General features: G+C 45.7%; 2 protein-coding genes across 3 annotated transcripts in view; one reads left to right on the forward strand and one right to left on the reverse strand.

The window, feature by feature from the left end:
• On the reverse strand, positions 1 to 13,224 carry LOC146081160 (protein QNR-71-like). Of its 2 annotated transcripts, none has more exons than XM_083189169.1 (11): positions 13,067 to 13,224; positions 5,229 to 5,381; positions 4,195 to 4,338; positions 3,957 to 4,121; positions 3,515 to 3,673; positions 2,443 to 2,811; positions 2,207 to 2,368; positions 2,030 to 2,132; positions 1,746 to 1,951; positions 870 to 960; positions 1 to 706 (listed from the first exon to the last, which is right to left on the reverse strand). In XM_083189169.1, exons 1-11 carry the CDS (start codon positions 13,131 to 13,133, stop codon positions 556 to 558), a joined length of 1,770 nt encoding a protein of 589 aa, XP_083045295.1. In that variant the 5' UTR covers positions 13,134 to 13,224; the 3' UTR covers positions 1 to 555. The 2 variants fall into 2 exon arrangements, with proteins under 2 accessions (XP_083045295.1, XP_083045296.1); XM_083189170.1 differs by lacking the exon at positions 13,067 to 13,224 and adding an exon at positions 8,274 to 8,414.
• The window catches only part of LOC146081163 (uncharacterized), a 26,527-nt gene continuing 14,238 nt past the window's right edge, over positions 8,884 to 21,172 (forward strand). Inside the window, exon 1 of the mRNA XM_083189175.1 lies at positions 8,884 to 9,001. The gene's annotated coding sequence lies outside the window, so the exon portion shown is untranslated. The remainder of the gene's footprint in view (positions 9,002 to 21,172) is intronic.

Raw genomic sequence — 21,172 nt, forward strand, 5'->3', positions numbered from 1 at the left:
TTTAGAGAAACATTACCTTTATTAGATAAGTTACTAAAGCACAGCAGTTCGGTTACAGAGGACAGATATTTGAAGCTGCAAATATACAGCAAGTCAACTAGATTGTGCGTACAAAACATACAGTCAGAGTTAAGAGTTCAGCCAGTGCACATGTATACAATTACAGCAGACAAGATCAGCTTCAGTGGTTTGTACCATTTTGTTTTACCACTAACTGTAACATATATGAAAAGGGAGTATGAATCTGTAATGGTGGGGCAGTTTATGCTGGTACCTTTTAGTTAAAATTGCACAAGCCCCATTTCATCAATTAGTATTCACATATACCCAGTGGCCAGTCAATATAAGAGTGGTCTCAATTTAACCGTATCAAGCCAGAGGCAGCAGGTGAAACCCCTACACCAGTAGCTATTGGCTACAGCCATTCCCAAGCTGCTACTAGCCTCAGATTTGTTTATAGAAAGATTTCTACTTGACCAATGAGGCTTTATATATATTGAAACACTTTGATAGAGATCCCAGGATACTCAGTCTAACATAGGTATGCACTAAATATTAGATTATTCCAGCCTTGCTCTTCAGGAGTGGGTCATGCTCATGGTTTCCTTGAAAGAAAACCTCTTTAATCTGACTGAAGTACACCTTTATCCCTGGTCCACCACTTTTGTCTGCAGAATGCTCAATGGGTCTGTACGGTTTGTATTTCCTGGGGAGACAAATTTAGACATTGAGAAATAAGAATCATTTCACAGATCAGAAGCCACTTGGTTTCTAAAAATTGCATAGAATACGTAAACATTGAAATCCATGCTACAAAATAAAGCAGTCACTCAAGCCCCTGGAAATCCACGGTAACTAAAACCACTCACTTGTAAAGAAGGGCGCCAGTTACTGCAACAATAAGGGCAACCAAAGCTAGAGGAATCAGCACCGCCGACACAGTTCTGGAAGTTCCAGCATCTACAGAAGTTAAAGAATACCAATGTTACATAAACCAATATCTACACTGGGGTTAATACATCTGCCCCAATGCTCTTCGCAAAATGAATTAAATAGAACATCCCTCTATCTGTAAAATGGAATCATTTCAGTTTAGGAAGGAACTTGGAGAGGGGCTCTACTTTCAGAATGGACACAAAGCCAATTACTGTAGAACAGGGGTGGCCAAACCGGTCCTCAAGATCTACCAACGGTCCACGCTTTCCAGGTTACCTAGCTGGTGCACAGCTGTAGTAATTACTAACTGCCACATTTTAACACATGCTGCATTCATTCCTACTATAGATCCACAGGTTGCCTGGAAAACATGCACTGTTGCTAGATCTTGGGACAGGTTTGTCCACACCTGCTGTAGAATATTTCATGACTGTATTTGAAAACACAACAGGACAGGTATTCGGGATTACTGCATGATGGCAAGTGACCCTGCACTAGATATTAAGTCACCTTGCATGATTAGAGATAGAGAACAAAGTGTTGGGTAATTGACTGGTGCTGAACTCTACTGGTTGAAAGTGGGCTGTTACTTTAGGTTGACATTATAGCATCCATACTTATAAGTAAAGCAAGAACAGGTACAGATATTGAAAGACCAATGTCCTTTACTCAAGTCTCCCATTGAAGCGATTGTGGGTTATATACATAGAATATTGAAGCTATTGCTGTGCAGGACTTCTAGTTGATGTCTAAGTTTGGATATACACACACACACACACACACACACACACACAGCAAAAGTCACTTACCTCCCTCTATAGATACCAGCGTGCTAGCAAGAGCTAGACTTGCATCATCGCTCAATGTGATATTCACACAGTAGGATCCCGGTTCTACGAAGGCTCTGCGTAGAGTCACCAAGCATGGGTCAGAAGCCAGAACTTTTTCACAGATCATATCCTGAGGAACCATGCAAGTAGCATCCGACACAATTGTGCAGGCATCTGTAGGAAGGCTGGAAGGAATGCTGGGTATTAAACAAATTGTTTATTGCAGACATCTAGGCCTCACATCACGCAGATACAGTACTTACCTTCCTTGGCAAGACACTACGAAGTCCATCAGTGAATTTGCTATCTGAGAAGCAGATACCTGGACACTTGTCATTTCAATAATGTTCACCTCTAAAATGCCATCTAGGAATGATAAAGAATAATTACGCTATTTGCCTCTTTGAGCCAGAGAGAGTCAGCGACTTGTTACAACCTACCTACAACTGTAATTTTAGTGTTGTAGTATCCATATCTGTAGATAAAGCAGCCAGGCATAGAAGTAGTAGGCATTACAGTTGTCTGAGCAGTGGTTACATCTGGTCTTTCAGTAGTTAGCAAATCAGTTTCAGCCTCAAATGATGGCAGCCCAGTTGAATTGTCTATAAACAAAAGACAGACATTGATTTTCTGGGAGGTAGAAGAGGGTATATGGTTAGGTGACATTACAACTTACCAGTTGAATTTGCAGTGGTGAACGATTCGGTAGTTGGTTGATGTGTTGTAGGGACTGTTGGTTGATGTGTCGTAGGGACTGAGGTAGGAGTAACAGGCTGACAGGGGCCAGGAATGGCTGCTTTGATGGTCAGGTTCAGACTGAAGTTCCCCAGTGTGGAGTAGGTGTGACTAGATAGTGGGCTATTGGAAACAGAGGAGCCATTCCGGTCTCCATAGTTCCATTTAAAGGTCACTATAGCATTCTTGAGGTAGTTGCTTGGATCATGGACTTTGATGTCAAACTTAATAGGAGAATCCTTGATGAAGATGTTGTCTGAGGAATTCTTATCATTAGTTTGGGAGATGTTAACATAGAACGGAATTTGATCTAGAAGATACCGAAGAGACAAACATTGGTTTAGGAATCCACCATCTTGCAGATTTGCCAGAACACATGGTTCAGGATACCAGTTACCAAGATGCTCAAGGACTGGTATGCTGTGTACACACAGAAAGATTGGAGAGTTTATACACCAATTAGGTCTCAGATATCAGAATGACCCTACAGCACAGCCAATGCATCTGCATGGGAGACACTGGTCACCTGTTTATTGGCTGAAATGACCACTAACATCAGATGGGCAGGCACATTTGAATGCGTGCCCATTTGGGAGGTCTGGTCCAACATATTGAATGGAGGATCTTAAAGTCACTTTGTTGGTGAGGTGGTGGCAGGCAAATCTTTGTGTACCTGGCAAGCCCTGCCATAGGACCCTGAAGACATTAACTACAACCGAGAACTCTGTGGACGAACGTCTTTTTTCAGCCTTAATAGGTTACTATATAGCTCAGTATATCGCCCAGTGTGTATGCACCCACTGACAGCTAATGTGCACTCCTGTGGTTAGTAAAAGAGCCATCTGCTTGTACAGATGAGGAAGCGGATTGTTAACTAGGACCATGCTGCAGGAGGCAAATGTGTAGGCACTTGTAGATGCCAGCACCCCACAGCTGCTGGGATCGTACAGTGTATATGCACCATTAGATATTACATCATTGTAAGTTACAGATACCTACACATTCAGACTTACCTGTTACTATGTAGATACCACTTGCTTTGGCAACAGGATAATGTTTTCGGTTGCCTCTTCTGAAGACAGACACTTCAATCATTTGTGTGCCAGCTGTGATGTTTGTAGTGTTCAATGACAGGAGGGCAGAAGATCTCCCAGTTTGGGCGTAGTACTGGCCTAGGTATCAAAATGCCAGGTTAAGTTAGTATATTTATTGTTTCTATTCTTGTTCTAGTCCTCAAGGAGATCATTTTACATTCTACACCCCAAACAAGTGACTCCTGTGCAAACCAAGTCAATAAAGTTTATCCAAATGATTTCCCCTTTGGCCAGTGATACTAGAGTCAAGCTTCACATCTAAAGCGATCTAAGCCATCAGAGACCCTTTAAGAATTATATAGTCCTACATTTAGGAAGTAGTGCTGGCCTAGAATATTGAGGCGACCGACTTTATACCAACCCAGTGTGGAGAAGATGTAAATGAAGTTATGCCGCCATTCGTGGTGGTGGTGTGGGAACGGTTTTCCATCTGGATACTTGTTGACAAAACTGCAGTTTCCTTGATTGCAGAAATCTTCCCACTTGGTCCAGTTGTAAACATACTGGTCTTGGTAACTGGAGGAAGCTAAAGAGTAGACCAGTTAGAGCTGCACGCATTGAAATTCTACACCTGTAGAATATGCCAGAAAGTCATTTACCATTTCTACATCCTCCTTCATAGACAATATCCCCATCTTCATTTTCCTTTTGACACCTGGGAAACTTCAGAGTCACAGCAAATGTAACATTCGACCCTATCAGCGCAGGGCTGTCACTGGTCAGGATTGCCAACACTTTGCCATCTAAATGGAACACCATAGAGAGTTACACAAATCAGGTTCAGTGAATCATTGGTAGTGTTGGGTACAGCAGAACAAGCAGTGTGCCACACTCCGCAGCAGCACACACCTACAGCATGTGCTGCTGTGCCTACCTGGGAGGGGTTCAGACCTGCAGGGCCCCTCCAACAAGCCTGGGCCCAGGTAATTAGTTCCCGCCCCAGCCCCCCCCCCCCCCCACCCCTCAGCTGCCCTGCAGGTGGGGCAGATGTAACTGTGCCGAGAGAGTTCAAGTCTGGTGAGTATTTTGTTTCTGTGCAGGTTAAATACTGTTTCATTATTTTTATACTGCAATTTAGATTTCAGTTTCAACACACCCCACCCAAATTCAACTCTGCACATGCTACATCTGCCGAGGAGTGTGTCACAAGACACCGATTTTTTTTTTTTTTTAAATTCTTTTCATATATTGTGTACATATCAAATCAGTCGACTGCACCCTCAACCAATTGGGGAAGTTTTATATATATATATATATATATATATATATATATATATATATATAACAAATTTCCCATTGGTAGGCATATTCCCATTTCTACAAGAACACAAAATTTAAATAACATATGGTGCGGGTCGCCCACCCTCCTTCTAACAGGTTACATCTGCCCCACCTGTAGTGCACATGGTTTTACCCATTTTGAGAACAAATTTGTACTACAATCAGATCTGGATAAGGGCAATAGTCTTAACTTACACCGCCTGAAAGATCCTGGGTTTTCGCACAGTAGAAGGGAAAAACAAAACCCCCACGGGATTACAAGCAGTGTAAATGCTCCCAGTTAAAGTTACCCATTTTGGCATGTAGCACGTGGCTCACGGTTTAGTGAAAGTAAGCCAAACAATGTTTTTACCTTTCCAGCAGTTCTCCCATCTGGAATCATTAGTCTTCCAGGCAGGATAGAGCTTCTCGTCCCATGTATTGCTGTCAGGAAGCCAGCCATGTATATGGTTATGGTGGCCTTCCTTGCTGTAGCTCCTTCCATATTCCATCACATCCTGAAATCCTGTTAGGGTGCAATATCCTGCATTAGTACATTATCATCCTGGTGATCAAAATTATCCCCACTAAAAAAAAACATGGACACCCCATTAAATATGTGCTCTCCAGATAGCTAGTAAGAGTCCTCATATCCTTCCCAGGCAAGTCGGAGATGACACACACGGCCTTTAAAAAAAAAAGAAAAAAAAAAAAAAGTATATATTCCATAGAGTGAGATTTGATGACCGTTTACAGTTCTTTCCATGAATTACTGGTAGCTATATTTAAGTCACTAGACAGACCCCTTCTCCAAGTGGGGTCTCTTTACCAAGGTCAACTGTACTCCAGTAAGTCAGGTCTGAGCAGCAATAGTCTTAATACACAGAACATGGCAGCATCATCTTAGCACCAAGAACTAGGGAGCACAAACTCATACCATCACTACACAGGAATGCCCTACACCAGGTTTCTGAGTACTGAATACACCAATTCCTTACGGTCTAGAGAACTTCAGGGCAGATGTATTAAGCCTTAACAAGCGATAAATGCAAGGGTGATAAGGAGAGATAAACGTCCAGCCAATCACCTGCCAACTGACTTTTTTCAAACACAGACTGTAACATGGCAGTTAGCAGGTGATTGGCTGGACGTTTATCTCTCCTTATCACACTTGCACTTATCTCTTGTTAAAGCTTAATACATCTGACCCTTTTTTTATCTCTAAGGGAAAGTTACTTTAAGCCAACTCATCCCAACCATACAAGAGCAAGATGTTCAAATGTGGATAGCAAAGATATTGTGGAAGCGTAAACATTGAACATATCCATTCACACAGTGTTGACCTGTATAATGCCAACATTCTGCCTAAACTAGCAGCAGAGGGCAAGGGTCCATACACACTGGGAGTTTTTGCTCAGTGTTTATAGATAATGATTATGAAGGGGGAGGAGTATTTTGCCCATTTTAGCGATTTTCCCCAGGGTGGATGGCTTTCCATAGTGGGAGGCCATGGAAAGCAGTCCATTCCCTCACTCATCTGTTGGTAGTACCTGCAGATTAGCAGCAGGGCCAGCAATGATGAGGGAGCGTGCAGCAACACTCGTCGCTGCCCTGTACACAATCATGCGGGATCCTGCATCAGCACTCACTGCACATCTCTGCCCCATACACAGCTGCTCAAATGAGTAAACTGCCCAGTGTGTATGGGCCTTTAGGCTACAGGAGGGGAGTTTAGCTTTACAGACATGAAGACTCTACTAAAAGTCAGGCAGATGTCACTGTTAGGTTCATTTGCTCCAGCACATAGTTGCCTACCCTCCTGCATTCTGCAGGAGACTCCCTGAAATAGCATCTCCCTCATGTCACCGAGCCCACATTACACTTACATTTTTGGAAAAAAAAAAAAAGAGACAGATACATTTACATTGAATCATCAGTACCATTTCCCAGCACTTTAGCAAGTATAGTAGCTCTTACTAACTGCTTTGGGGCTCATCTACATTTGTATACAAGTCATTATAACTACATTTGTATATAAGTCATTATAAAAGATTCCTCTCAGATTTAGCAGTACACACCCACGCTTCTAGGTGCCACATTCATAATCTCTTTTTACAATCTCTCCATATATGGAACTAGACACGCCCTTTGGGTGGTGCATGACACACACCCTCATTGGGGGCACTGGGCACAATTCTATCATCATCTATAATCTCCCTGAAAGTAGTTTTCAAAAGTAGGCAAGTGTGCTCCAGCAGTGTCTTCTGAGCCCAGCAACCCACAGAAGTGGACATTCTAATCATGTCAACATTTCATGGTCATGTCATTATGTATGTTCACTAAATATCACACTACAAAAGTAGCCAGGAAAAAAAACACCACCATTTGCACTGAGACTACACAGGAAGTTAGCTTTAATTAAGCCATCAGGTTATTACATGTTAAAGCGATCCTTAAATTAGATGCATTGCAGGTCATATGATTCTAATAAAACCAAGTACAAGAGAACCAGTCATTTGACCATTTCTAGTTTCATAGAGTTATCCTTCATAGAAGTGCAGAGTAGTAACTGCAGCATAGCAGCCCTCAACACAAGTTAGTCATTGGAAGACCTATTGTAACATATATAACCATCCATTAGGCAGCTGCCTGGGTGGCAGGATCCCGAGGTGCACTACTAAAGCTGGGTACACCCAAAGATTTAATCATCTGATCTTGTGTGTACTCTGCCCAACACAAAATGTAGGTAATGGAGTTAAGGTGCCCATACCACTAGTAAGATTTATCTTCAGATCTGGCTGATTGGAACAAAAACATGGGTATGGATGAGTGGAACAAAAACATGGTTATGGATGAGTGACAGTTTGCCAACCAGCCAGATCTGAAGATAAATCTGCATGTGTATGGCCACCTTAAGACATTCTTGTGCTTGACACAGGTGGAGGCTGTGTGTGATTGGTTTATTAAATGTAAGATCTTGCATATATGGATAGCCACTTGCCTTAAGGCCCCTATACACTACACAATTTGGGCCCGATTTCACCTGATTCTGGATGATTGGGCTGAGAAAAGCAGATGTAGGAACCTTTGTTTAAGGAACCTTAGTAAATTTCTCAGGTACTTGTGTACTTTCATGGCGCTGTGCGTCTGTGTCCCCTTGCGGGGCTTGCTGCGCTCACCCACGCTACGGGCTCAGTGGCTCGCTACGCTTGCCATGCTATCTAAAATCAACTCAATGCTAGCAGGTAACACCTGGTTGCAGCTCACAGCTAGTGGTGTCACAAGGGGCAGGAGACAAGTCTTGGTGTCATTTCTACAGAAACAAAATGAAGCAGCCATGTTCACAAGTTACACCATGTATTGTGATATGAACTGTATAAGGATATTAGTTGGTGAAATTCCAAGAAGTTATCCTGACCTGCAGCCACAGACTTCCACCCTTTTCATACCACAAAGGCCAGAGGGGTCACACCAGAATTAAGACAGATCCATTCCAGGAGTGAACTAGCATTTGCCATCTGCAAGCTCCTCGTGTGACCCGGGTTATTACCGGGTCAGTGATGTCATACAGGGGCGGAGATAGCGTAAGGCAGCCCCCGCCACTGCTTGGGGGAGCGGGGGCTGCGTGGGCGCCGGGTGCTGGACAAGTGAGTGTGACAGACAGAGAGTCTGTCACACTTCACTCAGTGGGAGCAGGGGCGGGTGCCGGACAAGTGAGTGTCCGGCACAAACACAGTACACAGTATGCGGCTGGGTGTTGTGCCGCTGCCGCCCGCCCACCGCCGCCTGCCGCTGCCCACCGCCGCCTGCCGCTGCCCGTGCGCTCGCTGTTTACAGGCGAGTCGGCACGGGCGCGGCCATGACAGTGGATCTGTCACTGAAAAAAATATATATTTATTTGACGGGCGGGTGGGTTGCCCAATGGGAGGGAGGGAGGTCAGGAGAAACATCCAATGGGATGCGGGTGGGCGGGCTTCTAGTGTCAGTCAGACGAGGCAGGGGAAGCAGCAGTGTCTGCTGGTCCCTGCCTCAGCTTTCACCTGCTATGCAATCACACACGCTGGAGCCTGGAGAGCCTGGCCAGAGGAGCTGGGAAGCCAGCAGGAGAGAGAAAGTGTCCCAGTCACAAACGAGTTAAGAACAGAGGTGTGTTTTTTTTTATTTTACACCAGTACTATTTAAAATAAATATATAAATACTGTATAGGTGGGATCAGGCAGCATGGAGCATGTTCCCTTTCGGGGGCTGGCGGCTGCCGAATCTGCCCCGCCAGCCCCTGCAAGAATGACGGGCACTCCATCTGTATGTGTGTATATATATATACATACTGATGGAGTGCCTGTCATTCTTACAGGGGCTGAGGGTAGATTTGCCAGCCGCCGGAAGGGAACGTGTGCGCACCAGATGCGCATGTGTCCCCATGCCGCCTGATCCCACCTTTCCACTCCCCCCCCCCCCAAACCTGCCCATCTCCGCTTCACGGGCTCAAGTCCCCTGCCTCCAGGAAAAAGGGACGCGCATCCCAGTCAGATGGAGCGCCGGGTCGCTAGCGGGGGTGTTCTGGCGAGTCCCAGCGCTTGCTGAGAGGCACTCCATCTTTGTACATTGTGAACAGGCAGCACTACTAGTGTCGGCAACTGCTGTGGGCATATGTATAATCAGCGCTACTAGTGTCGGCAACTGGTGTGGACATATGTACAGGCAGCACTACTAGTGTCGGCAACTGGTGTGGGCATATGTATAATCAGCGCTACTAGTATCGGCAACTGGTGTGGACAAATGTACAGGCAGCGCTACTAGTGTCGGCAACTGGTGTGGGCATATGTATAATCAGCGCTACTAGTGTCGGCAACTGGTGTGGACATATGTACAGGCAGCGCTACTAGTGTCGGCAACTGGTGTGGGCATATGTATAATCAGTGCTACTAGTATCGGCAACTGGTGTGGTCAAATGTACAGGCAGCGCTACTAGTGTCAGCAACTGGTGTGGGCATATGTATAATCAGCGCTACTAGTGTCGGCAACTGGTGTGGACATATGTACAGGCAGCGCTACTAGTGTCGGCAACTGGTGTGGGCATATGTATAATCAGTGCTACTAGTGTCGGCAACTGGTGTGGACATATGTACAGGCAGCGCTACTAGTGTCGGCAACTGGTGTGGAAATATGTACAGGCAGCGCTACTAGTGTCGGCAACTGGTGTGAGCATTATTTATAAGTTGTGATACTACTACTGTCGGCAACTGGTGTGGTCGTTATGTACAGTATAAGTTGCGCTGCTACTGTCGGTAACTGTGTGCGATATATATATATATATATATATATATATATATATCGTACTGTTGCAGTCCCCGGCACTCCCTTAGCCTCCGTTCTGGAGGTGCCTTGCTCCGTTGCCTTCCTGTGAAGGTAAACCTCCCTGCATACGTCTGGACTGACAGGCGGCACTCGGAGACATCCAATAAAAGTGTAACAAGGTGAAGCTTTATTGTCTACGTTTCGGAGCTCCTGACGAAGGAGCCGTGAGCTCCGAAACGTAGACAATAAAGCTTCACCTTGTTACACTTTTATTGGATGTCTCCGAGTGCCGCCTGTCAGTCCAGACGTATATATATATATATATATATATATATATATATATATATATATATATATATATATATATATATATATATATATATATATATATATATATATATATATATATATATATATATATATATATATATATATATCTATAAACAAGCGAGTATAGGGGCTGTAAAGTCACTTATTTGACCTTGACCAGTGGTCCTGAGCCTCCTGTTCAGACCGACAAGGGTTAATGAACACTAGGACCGTTCAGTAATGGCCACAGCTCCCTTCTCTACAAGCAACAACTCCAGGATCCACGGAGTGAAAAATCTGTACAAACAATAGAATGAGAAGGAGCACCCAATAGTGCATTAAAAGTGTATTTTAATAGACATAAAAACATCTGACACCTGGCTAAAACTTTGGCTTTGGTCTCCCGGATCGCTGCACTGCAAGCCAGCGTGTGGATGTCCGGCGGGACCTTGGATCAGACGGATGCCCAGCTGTATTGCCGTGGTATTTACTCATATGCCGTGTGGTACTGGTAACCAGTCCACAGTGTTTTATATCTTGGTATGAGTCCCCACTATTTGTATCCAGGATGGATGTTTTTATGTCTATTAAAATACAATTTTAATGCACTATTGGGCGCTCCTTCTCATTCTATTGTTTGTACAGATATATATATATTTATATATATATATATAATCTATCGTGGTGGTAGGGCGGCACTTCACGGTTTAGTGTAAAATCAGCAGCACCAGGTGCCTTCCCCTGGAAGACAAGCATGTCCCCAAATATATCGTGGTGGTAGGGCGGCACTCCGGCGACTTTTCAGAATAAAGGAGACAGACGCCTGCTTACATCAACGTTTCAAGAGTTTTTAATCTCTTCATCAGGATCTATATCATATATATACAGCGCTACTACTGTCGGTAACGCTGGGCATTATGTAGTCATGTGTAGGTGTACTCGGGGCATTGCGTGGAGCATAATGTGTGTTGTAATATTATATGGGCATTATGGTGTGCGCTATATTGTGTAAGGAGCATTACGCTGTGTGGCGTACTACATAATGGGCATTACAATGTTATTAGTATTTTTATATGGCCACGCCCCTTCCCCATGAAGCATCGCTCCTACATTTTGCCGCGCGCCTACGGCGCGCACTCTCTTATTTTAGGTGTGGTGGTGGTCCACTCACCAATTTCCTTTCTGGCACAGGGTACCAAATGGTTGTTACGCCACTGGTTCTGTTGTGCCACTGTGTGGTGTAATTTGGAATGGGATTACTATTGTGTATGGTCCTTGTGAGATGGCATGTCTCTCTTTCGGAGTGCACTGTATTTTTTACATAGGGGGGGGGGGGAGGGGGCGCCGCAAAATTTTATGGCAGGGGGGAGCAAAATTTATAGTTACGCCACTGATGTCATACAGGAGGGGGCAGAGCAGAGGCAGCACTTTGAGCTGACAGTAATGTCTCCTTTGTACTTTGCGCAGGACCCAGGTCGTTTAACCTGGGTAATCCGTTCGCAAAGCACCATTCCTGGTAGCAACAAGTGTTGAAATGCCGGGTCATGGCTCCCAGAATTTTGGCCCAGGACCCATTCACACCAGCACTACACTCAGGTTGTTCCCCAGGTCCAAAACTGCAGAAAAGGCTTGTGTCAGAGGGGTATTAGGCTAATGGTTAGATCGGGTCGATATTCAGTAGTTGGCGAATACAAACATTTTAAGGCTAGCTGAAACTACTAAAATGCAGACATAAGTAATCATGGCTCTCAACACAGCATAAAAAAAAAAAAAAAAAAAAAAAAAGTAACGGGAGGTGCGGTTTTCTGATGAGCACTGTGTGTTTTGAATTAGATGCAATGCAATCTAGTCCAAAAAGTACAGGCAGCACATACTTTTCCTGATGTGCACGGGAGCACCCATTACATCAGAAGCCCAAAACCCTCTGTGTATGGGCACCATAATAACCAGATATTACAGTTTTTACTTAAAGGAATAAAGTTACAGAATCAGATTGCTGTGGGCACCAAAACAAATACTCTTCAAAATAAGGTAACCACAATCCATAAGACTGTAAATATGGCTTGGTAATAAGTAGTTAGACTGAAGGGGAGGAACATATCAGTGGTCCTACAGATTGTCCTTACATCTATTGCCATGGTAGGATGTGGAAGCAGCCCACACAATCAGGATATTACACTTGCAGGGTGGCCCAATAAGAGGTGATATTTGTGGTCATTTCTTCTCATACAGCCAACAGCAATACCTTCTCTTTGCAGGATTCAGTCAGTGTGTGCACATGCAAGTTGCGGTGCTGCTCACAAAATGCTCGATCTCTGGCATACTGGTCACTGGTGAGGATTCAGCTGCATTCAGTGAATCAGTCACAAACACTCCAATAGTTCTAGTGCCATAGCAGGCTTACCAATATACCCATCATAATGGAATTTGTAGTTCCACAACAGGAGGCTGCCACCTACCATCAGTTTAGAGTTTAAAAAGCATTAACCCTTTATATACTGCAGTAATGCCCAGTAATAAGCATAGCCCCCCATAAAAACAAACCCAATAATACAGCAACCACAACAGAAGTATAGCCCACATATGCCAAACACCCGCACTCACGTTTTCCTGCCTGGATGCCAGATATCAGGCAGAGAACCACCAACCCTCCCAGCACTGCAACCTGCATCCTCAGCCCTGACAAGTAAGTGAGCTGCAGGAAGATCAGCGCACCAGCATTTATTACACTGGGATCAGTAACTCACAGCTTCAAGTAATGGCAATCACCCATGATCCCTCCTCCTGTTTATGAGATGCCTGCAGGCCCATCATGTGATGGATTTAAGGAAAGTTGCCTGACTTGATGCACAGACCCAGCCTCCTGCTCATGTGCTTATGAGTCACTCAGATGAATCTCAAACTTTGACTGAATTTCCCCAATTTCAGCAGTGCAAAAAAGTGTCATGTATTACACCAAAATAGTTACTCTCCAATGTTCTATAATCTCTGCAGACCAGGCTTTCAGGATTCATATAAGCATACATCAGTTTTTATAGTGGTTATCCTTGTAGAGATGGCCTGCTGGTGTAATTGTGGTATCCCGGCTGAGTGATCACACAGATAGTTTCTTTATATGCAACCTATCAAATGTGGAATACATAGCGAGTCTGATGCCATAGACGTATCTATAATGGGCACAGGGCGTGGGCAAACAGATTAGAGAAACACCATGGACTAGGCACAGCTTGGCATCTGCACTAGCGGGAGAGGGTGGTTTGCCCAAAGGGGGTGATTCTGATTGATGCGCTCCCATGCAAATTTGCACGGGAGCGCAATGTTTTTCATATGCGCATGTGCATGCTCTGTGAGTATTCGCCGGGTGCTCGCACACAACAGTGTGGGCAGGGGGCCGGGGGATGCACCCATGGGAATGCCCATTGTTTCATGGGCATTCCCATGAAAATGCTGGGCGTTCTCATGCTAATGTTCCAATGGCACGGGTACCGGGGGCAGGCAGCTGACATCGCTGGACACACGCAAAAAGACCGGAATTCAACTATTTAGCAGAACACAATGATTATGGCTATGTACAACCCTGCCATAACTTGCAGTCTGTAGCAAGAGGTGTGAGAGTGGTGCTGCCTCGCCGGGGTTCAGGCCCTGGGGTGCTGCATTGTTACTGCCCCACTGCTCCTGTGTTTGGCTTGAAGCCTACCTACATGGGCACTCTGCTGTAATATGTGATACATTGGCCGGTGGTGCTAGGACTGAGCATCGCGTGCCAACGCCAGCAGGAGAAGCACTGTCTAGGTCGCCAGTCAATAGGTTGCGATGCACAAGGTTGACATTAACAAAAGGTAGACATGGAAAATGTCGACATATGAAAAGTTCAGCATGAGCTTTTGGGATTTATTTTTATGTTTTACATTTTTTCATACTTAATCATCTTTGTGGATTACGATTGGGAATGTTAAAGTGTGCCGAGGGCATCAATAGCAGAGCGAGGCACCTGGCACAAAGCATGGCGAGTGAACTGAGTACACTTATTGGGTGTCCATGTGCTCTGGTGTCAACACCAATAAAAATGTGAAAAAATCATGTTGACCTTTTAATGCACCTTTCCATGTCCACCATTTGCGTATGTCGACCTTTTGCCAATATAGACCTTGTGCATGTCAACATTTTGCTGTCGACCCTTTTATTAGGTGTCACCAGCAATACCATGTTAGATTAATAGTGAATGGGGAACATTAAAGGTGCCCATACATGGTACAATTGGCGGGTGCGATGAGATGTACGCTCCCATTCACATCCCAATGCAGTATGTGCTGCACTAGATTTCATCTCATTGCATTGCAAAATGTATGTGATGCAATGCAATGTAGTCCAAATTGCATACAATAATTGTACCTTATACCCCTTTTACACCAAAAATCCCCGATCCGACCCGGCATTTGGAAGAAGGATACAAGCCGGGTCGGATCCGGGATTTACTCCATTTACACTGCGGTGCCCACCCGCAGTGTAGACAGAGGCAGCGCTTGGAGGTGACATCATCTCCAGGCGCCGGGACCGCGGTGATCCCCGCCAGATACACTGATCATCGTGCTGGGACAGCCCAGCACCAAGGTAAGCTGCTGGGCTACCCCCAGCCCCCGTACACCCCCCAGCCATCGTCCGGGAGGTGAATGGATGCCGCACACAGGCATCCATTCACCTCCTCCGCTGCCCCGGCTGCTGTCTGCAGGGTATAGCAGACAGCAGCGCAGGCTGTCTGTGCCCCCCATTCAACCTGAGGACCTGAGGACGGTTGCATGTCCTGCATTGATGTAAATGGGAGCCGGGTCGGATGACCCAGCGTACCCATTTACACCGCCCTCTACCCAGATCCTGGCCTTGTTCTACCCAGGTCAGGACCTGGGTAGAAGTCCCGTGTAAAGGGACACGGCGTGACAGATTTACACAGCCTCTGACCCGGGTCTGATCCGCCGAAGACCCGGGTTTTTGAGGCGGTGTAAAAGGGGTATTATAGATCTCTCGGAAATGGAAATGCTGCAATGAAGAGGCAACCTGGCAAAAGGAAGATCACAGGCGCAGGAAGACAGAATATCGGAAGAGAGGGCTCAATGTTGTGTCAAGCTAGAAGACTCCTGGATGCCTAACTCCAAGCGCAAGGGGGCTTTGTCAAAAAAGCTTATACTGCCCTCTGCTGTGCAGGAGTGAAGTTGTCGGTGGAGTCAAGGCAGCGCTGACAGTCGAGAGGATCTGACTCTTGTTAAGCTGTGGAGCAGCATTGACCCCTGTGGGAAAGTGCCAGTCTGCGTGCCAAGGTTGGCAAGATCAGATAAATCTTTTTGGAGGCACCACTTATATATACCATAGACCACCAGGGTTTTGGGTACTACACCATTGGTCAGGGTCACCATCGGGGGCATCTACCAGGACTATTTTGCTGGACACTCAAACATCTTCCTTTAGCTCTCTCTCCAAGTGCGGGTAGTGGGGGTTTGGCGGGGTGGGGAGCCAGTGCTGCCATGCAATGCACAGGGTCTCTGTCTGCAGATTACCTTATTCAAGTCTGTTCGCACGGCCGTGTGCATTCGCACGGGACCGATGTTTTCTCTTTGTTTGTGCATGCGCTATGTGCATGCAGCCATGGCGAAAAAACTGTTCCTTGTGAGCAGTGTGTTTTTATGTGTGTGTGTGTGTGGGGGGGGGGGGGTTGTGGGGCGGCAGGGAAGCCTATTAGCATATGGGAATGGCCCAGCATTTCATAGCCGTTCCCATGAGAACACTGGGCATTCTCTTGTTAATGGGTCGATGACGTGGGTGCGAGCAACTGACATCACCGGATGTCAGCTGCCCCCCACTTCCCTCCGAATGTGCACGCAGATCTATGGTTGCTCTGAGCAACCTTGGATCTGGGTGCACGTTCCACATCATTCGATGGTCGGTGTTCCCCGCAGTGTAGGTGTTCCCCCGCAGGCTGAGAATGGATGTTAATGTAAAACATCCATTCACAGCCAGTGCGAACGTACGCACCTTGCGAATGGTGCAAATTTGCATCCGAGCAAATCAACCAGAATACCCCCCTACATGTCAGCTGTCCATCTGAAAGAATCTGCAAAAGTCCCACAAAAAGGGACCTCTAGGGTCTGTCAGCAGAGCAATGAGCATGAAACTCCCTGGCAACGAGCAACAAAACCCTGGCAATGAGCATGTAACCACCAAGCAATAAGAATGTAACCACCAGGCAATGAGCATGTAACCCCTTGCAATGAGCAATAAACCATTGGCAGCAAGCATATAAAATGTCTTGTTACACCACTGCTAACAACCTCACTGTTACAACCATACAATCCCAGTACAGCATTATTTACTTGCCTCTAGCATACAGCCGGGCAGTGAGTGGCAGTCACCTTGCTGATTGATGAATCAGAGTGCTGACAGCCATTCACTGTGTGAAAGCATATGGAGAGCCTTCGCGGGACTGCAGGAGGTGTAAGTTATAATGGTTCTTTATTATTTATTCTCATGAATGGGTGATAGGGACCCCAATACATTGCTTTTCCCTGGGCATTCAATGCTGTTTAGATGGCCTTAGGTGATGGTGGTTCCCAGCCAATCATGGCTTTGATAAATGAATGGATTCTAGAGTTAATGTGTGGATGGGCCTTCTTCTATATGAGGGTTTTCAAAGTGTTGTTGTATATAACTTTTCATTTAAAGGATGATTGCAGGTGAATGTTCACCACAGTGGTAAACAGAAACCCTGATGTGCCCTATCAGTCTGCACATCTGCATACAATGCTGTCCCTGTAAGTAAAGAGATGAAAGCCCCTGGAGGAAATTCCCATGAAGTGAATATTTACTAAGGACAGTGAATGTTTCATAAGAAATCAGGTTAAAACTGGCTTTTAGTCTGAGAGAGCAAATGATAACATATGCCACAGGCAATCACTATGGAGTATTAAGGGAGCCACCGTACAGTGATATCTGATAAATATGCTGTATAATATAATGTGCCAACATTGGGATTACAGACAGCAGCAGGAACCCAAAGCAGATGACTCGTAATCACAATGTGTGTCAGCTTGCAGGGCACCTAATTATGGCATCCATCATTAATGGTAAACTATTGAGCAGTCTCATCCCTACATAGTGGAGTGCCTATCTCCTTCAGGGTGGGATGTACTACATATCGCATTGCGGAAGCGATTCACCCCGCCACTTATCGGGTACATACTGGTGTTAATTATCACGGTATGTACCTATAAATTGCAAAGTACAGGTCCCCCAATAAGAGCTGTCCTTTGCAATACGAGGACGTGGTTTATGACACAGCAGTTATACACAGGGTTGTATCAGCCATACCGCCAGAAAAGATTTCTTGTGGGCCGACATATACCCGTTGCCTGTTTTGTTTTGCCCCCCCCTCCCACCTCAGCCCACCATTCTCATTACACTGCAATGTGCCTATTTATTCTGTCATTTCATCTCTGCAGTACAGCAACTCCATCCAGGGATGCTGCCATGGTTACAGGCAGTGCCAGATTAAGCCTTCGGGGGGCCCAGGGCACTTTAGATGGGGGGCCCCCTTGCACTTGTCATGACTGGCCGCAAACTGCATGGGAGAATATTACACTGTCAAAACACAGAATAAAGTCAGTATAAACTTGTTCAGTGGGTAACTACAGGGTGTGTGTGTATATATATATATATATATATATATATATATATATATATATATATACACACATACCACATGAAAAGCCTGTGTTTGTCCCTCTGCACCTTACTCTGTAGGACTGTAGGAGACCTCACAGGCTCAGTGCTGCCTTTGATTAAAAACCCTCCCATGACTAGGCTGCTGCTGCTGTCCTCCATGCGCCTGAGAAGCATGTAATGAGCTCCACCAATCAGAGCTCAACACAAACACCTCTCACCCTCTGCCCTCTTGTGCCAAGTATCATGGGACTTAGTCAACTCCCAGTAATGCACTGCACACTTGTGCAGTTAGTGTGCCTTGGTACCCAATGCTCAGCACCATTAATCATTGTCACATTGGCAGATAGGTGAAGCTGCAGCACTACCCCACTCCCATGCTCAAAACCTTTACCTAAAAAAGAAAAAAATACATGCCAACCACAGGAGGCCCCAAGCTAGAAGGGGCCCAGGGGTACTGACCCCCTTTGCCCCCCCCCCCTTTAATCCTGCCCTGGACACAGGGCATGTTATACCTCTGGTGTTGCCCATGCCTACAAGATTTACCAGGGCCACTTTTTGTTCCCAATTAGCCCCTTGTTGCACCCTGATGTAATGCTGGATACCTAGCAGGAAAATAATCTAATTTAGTCGCATCCCATAGAAGTGCTGAGAATTAATTTAGCTGTGCACTGCAGAGGAATATTCAGATTCTGTTCCTGTAATCTGTAGAGAAGTGGCCCAGTCTGTGCTCTCTCTGGGTGCCAGCAGGACTGCCACTAAAAAGTTTCCGGCCCATGACTGATTTCTAGTACCGCCACCCCCCTCCTTGTGGCAGTCATAGCGATCGCTAAATCAAATGTGCAGAAGATCGAAATCATGTGGAAAAAGGGCCATGTTGTATAAGATAACGGAAAGTGTCTGCGGTGCTAGGGAGTGCTGTGATGTAGAGTGTAGCCTTGTGGCCCCCATGCTAGAGGAATGCCAACCTCCACCAATACAAGCAAGGAAAAACTGGGGAGCTCAAAAGGTACACTTAAATACAAAATATATTTATTTAAAACACACAAACATACAACACAGTAAATTAAATTCAAATGAATCAAATAAATCACAATTATATAATTAAATAATAAACACTTAATTGATGCCTCCCGGGAGACATCAACCAAAAAATGAAAATGTGAATAAATGATAAAAAACAGTTCAGCTTGTGCTAGTTTGCAAGATGGCCATTAAATTGTAATAAGCACTTATTGTATATGGCTGGGGCTTGGCTATACTTCGTAGCTGTTTTCCTTTATGTTAGAAATACAGTATATCAGGCAGGTATATAGATGGTCGGTGTAATTCTCAAGGTATATCTGCTCAATTTAAATGTCACATTGATAAAATATATGTACCTCCAGTGATATGAGTTAATTATTACCAGTTCTTGGCATTGGGAGTAGCCTCAGGTTATGCTTTGGGGGGTATAGTAGCTCCTGTCTGTAGTGGGACTCGCATGGTCCGGCAGCAGCTTGTTGGATTGTACGCGGACGCTGCCTTCCGGCTGCAGCACTACCTCCCGGTTGCTTGAGTGGCACGGAGCCCTTCCTTCTCTGACAGAGTGACTGACCCTGGAATATCTGTGCATTCAGTACACCCTTGATGGCGGCACTAGATGCCAGATTGCATTTATGAGGGTCTGTATTATTGCATGACAAAAATAGGTACTTGTGTATTATCACAGCACCCACGATGTGCATGGTAGGGCATCTCATCGCATGCCATATAGCGGTATACAATGCATGCGATGCAAAGCGATGCATTTTTTTAATTGTACAAGCACCCTGATGGGTGCTTACAATGTGAAATGGCCCCCCATTGTCAACGCCACCCCCAGTATCCACGCCAACCCGAAGCGTGGCGAGCGCAGCGAACGCACGAGGGGCGGCAGTACGCGTCCTCCGACCTTTTCATACCCCCACTATCCACGTCGGCGTGGAGTTGATTTTATATAGTGTGGTGAGCGCAGCGATCCACCGAGCCCGAAGTGTGGTGAGCGTAGCGTGCCCCGCGAGGGGCCGCGTATTACTTTACATGTATTCCTCGTGGGGCACGCTGCGCTCGCCACGCTTCGGGCTCGGTGGCTCACTGCGCTCGCCACACTATCTAAGATCAACTCCACGCCGACGTGGATAGTGGGGGTATGAAAAGGTTGGAGGACGAGTACCGCCGCACCTCGCGGGCTCGCTACCCTCGCCACGTTTCGGGTTGGCGTTGATACTGGGGGTGGCGTTGACAATGGGGGGGCATTTAACATTGGAAGGACCCATCAGGGTGCTTCTACAATTAAAAATTGTATACGATCGCATCGCATGCCATTTAATGGCATACGATGTGATGCGATATTTTATTGTACAATATCGCGTCGCATCGCATACCATCGTATACCTTATTTAGTGTAATGGTATACGATGAGATGGTATACGTTGTGATAATACACAAGTACCCAAAAATATCTAATGTCATAATCCTTAATGCAGAGGTTCTCCAATTCTTCTTATCACAGTTGTCTGAGGAATCCAGGCTGCACTAAGTCATGGGCTACCTCCAAGGCTAAACATTGCCTCGGCCTGGCTTAACCACTCTATCCTTACCTAGCTGGCTCGCTGCAGGGAGCAGTGCAGTGCCATGATTCGTGGGCATTTAGGGGGTGAGCCCTAATGCCATGAAGTGCCCACGCCCACCAGAAAACTGTAGCCAGGTAGCGTCTCCCCTGCTCACTCCCCCTCTATCTCCCTGACATTCTCTTGCTCCCCTCTTTCTTTCCCTGACATTGGCTCTCTCTCCCTAACTCTCTTCTTTACACACTCTCTCTACGTGACCCTCTCTCTCTATGGGCCAGATGTACTAAGCTTGAAAAGTGATAATATAGAGAGTGATAAACCACCAGCCAATCAGCTCCTAACTGTGATGTCACAGGCTGGGTTTGAAAAATGACAGATAGGAGCTGATTGGTTGGTTGTTTATCACTCTCCA

This window comes from Crinia signifera, chromosome 5, assembly GCF_055691185.1.
Source record: "Crinia signifera chromosome 5, ASM5569118v1, whole genome shotgun sequence".
Taxonomy (NCBI): Eukaryota; Metazoa; Chordata; class Amphibia; order Anura; family Myobatrachidae; genus Crinia; species Crinia signifera.

What these genes read in the sequence shown, in the direction of transcription:
- LOC146081160 (XM_083189169.1), bottom strand. Translation starts at nt 13,133, where the DNA reads ATGCAGGTTGCAGTGCTGGGAGGGTTGGTGGTTCTCTGCCTGATATCT. An exon ending in TGGCATCCAGGCAGGAAAAC is followed by an intron (nt 5,382 to 13,066) that starts GTGAGTGCGGGT and finishes GCACCCTAACAG; the next exon opens with GATTTCAGGATGTGATGGAA. An exon ending in ACTGGCGCCCTTCTTTACAA is followed by an intron (nt 707 to 869) that starts GTGAGTGGTTTT and finishes TTGTCTCCCCAG; the next exon opens with GAAATACAAACCGTACAGAC.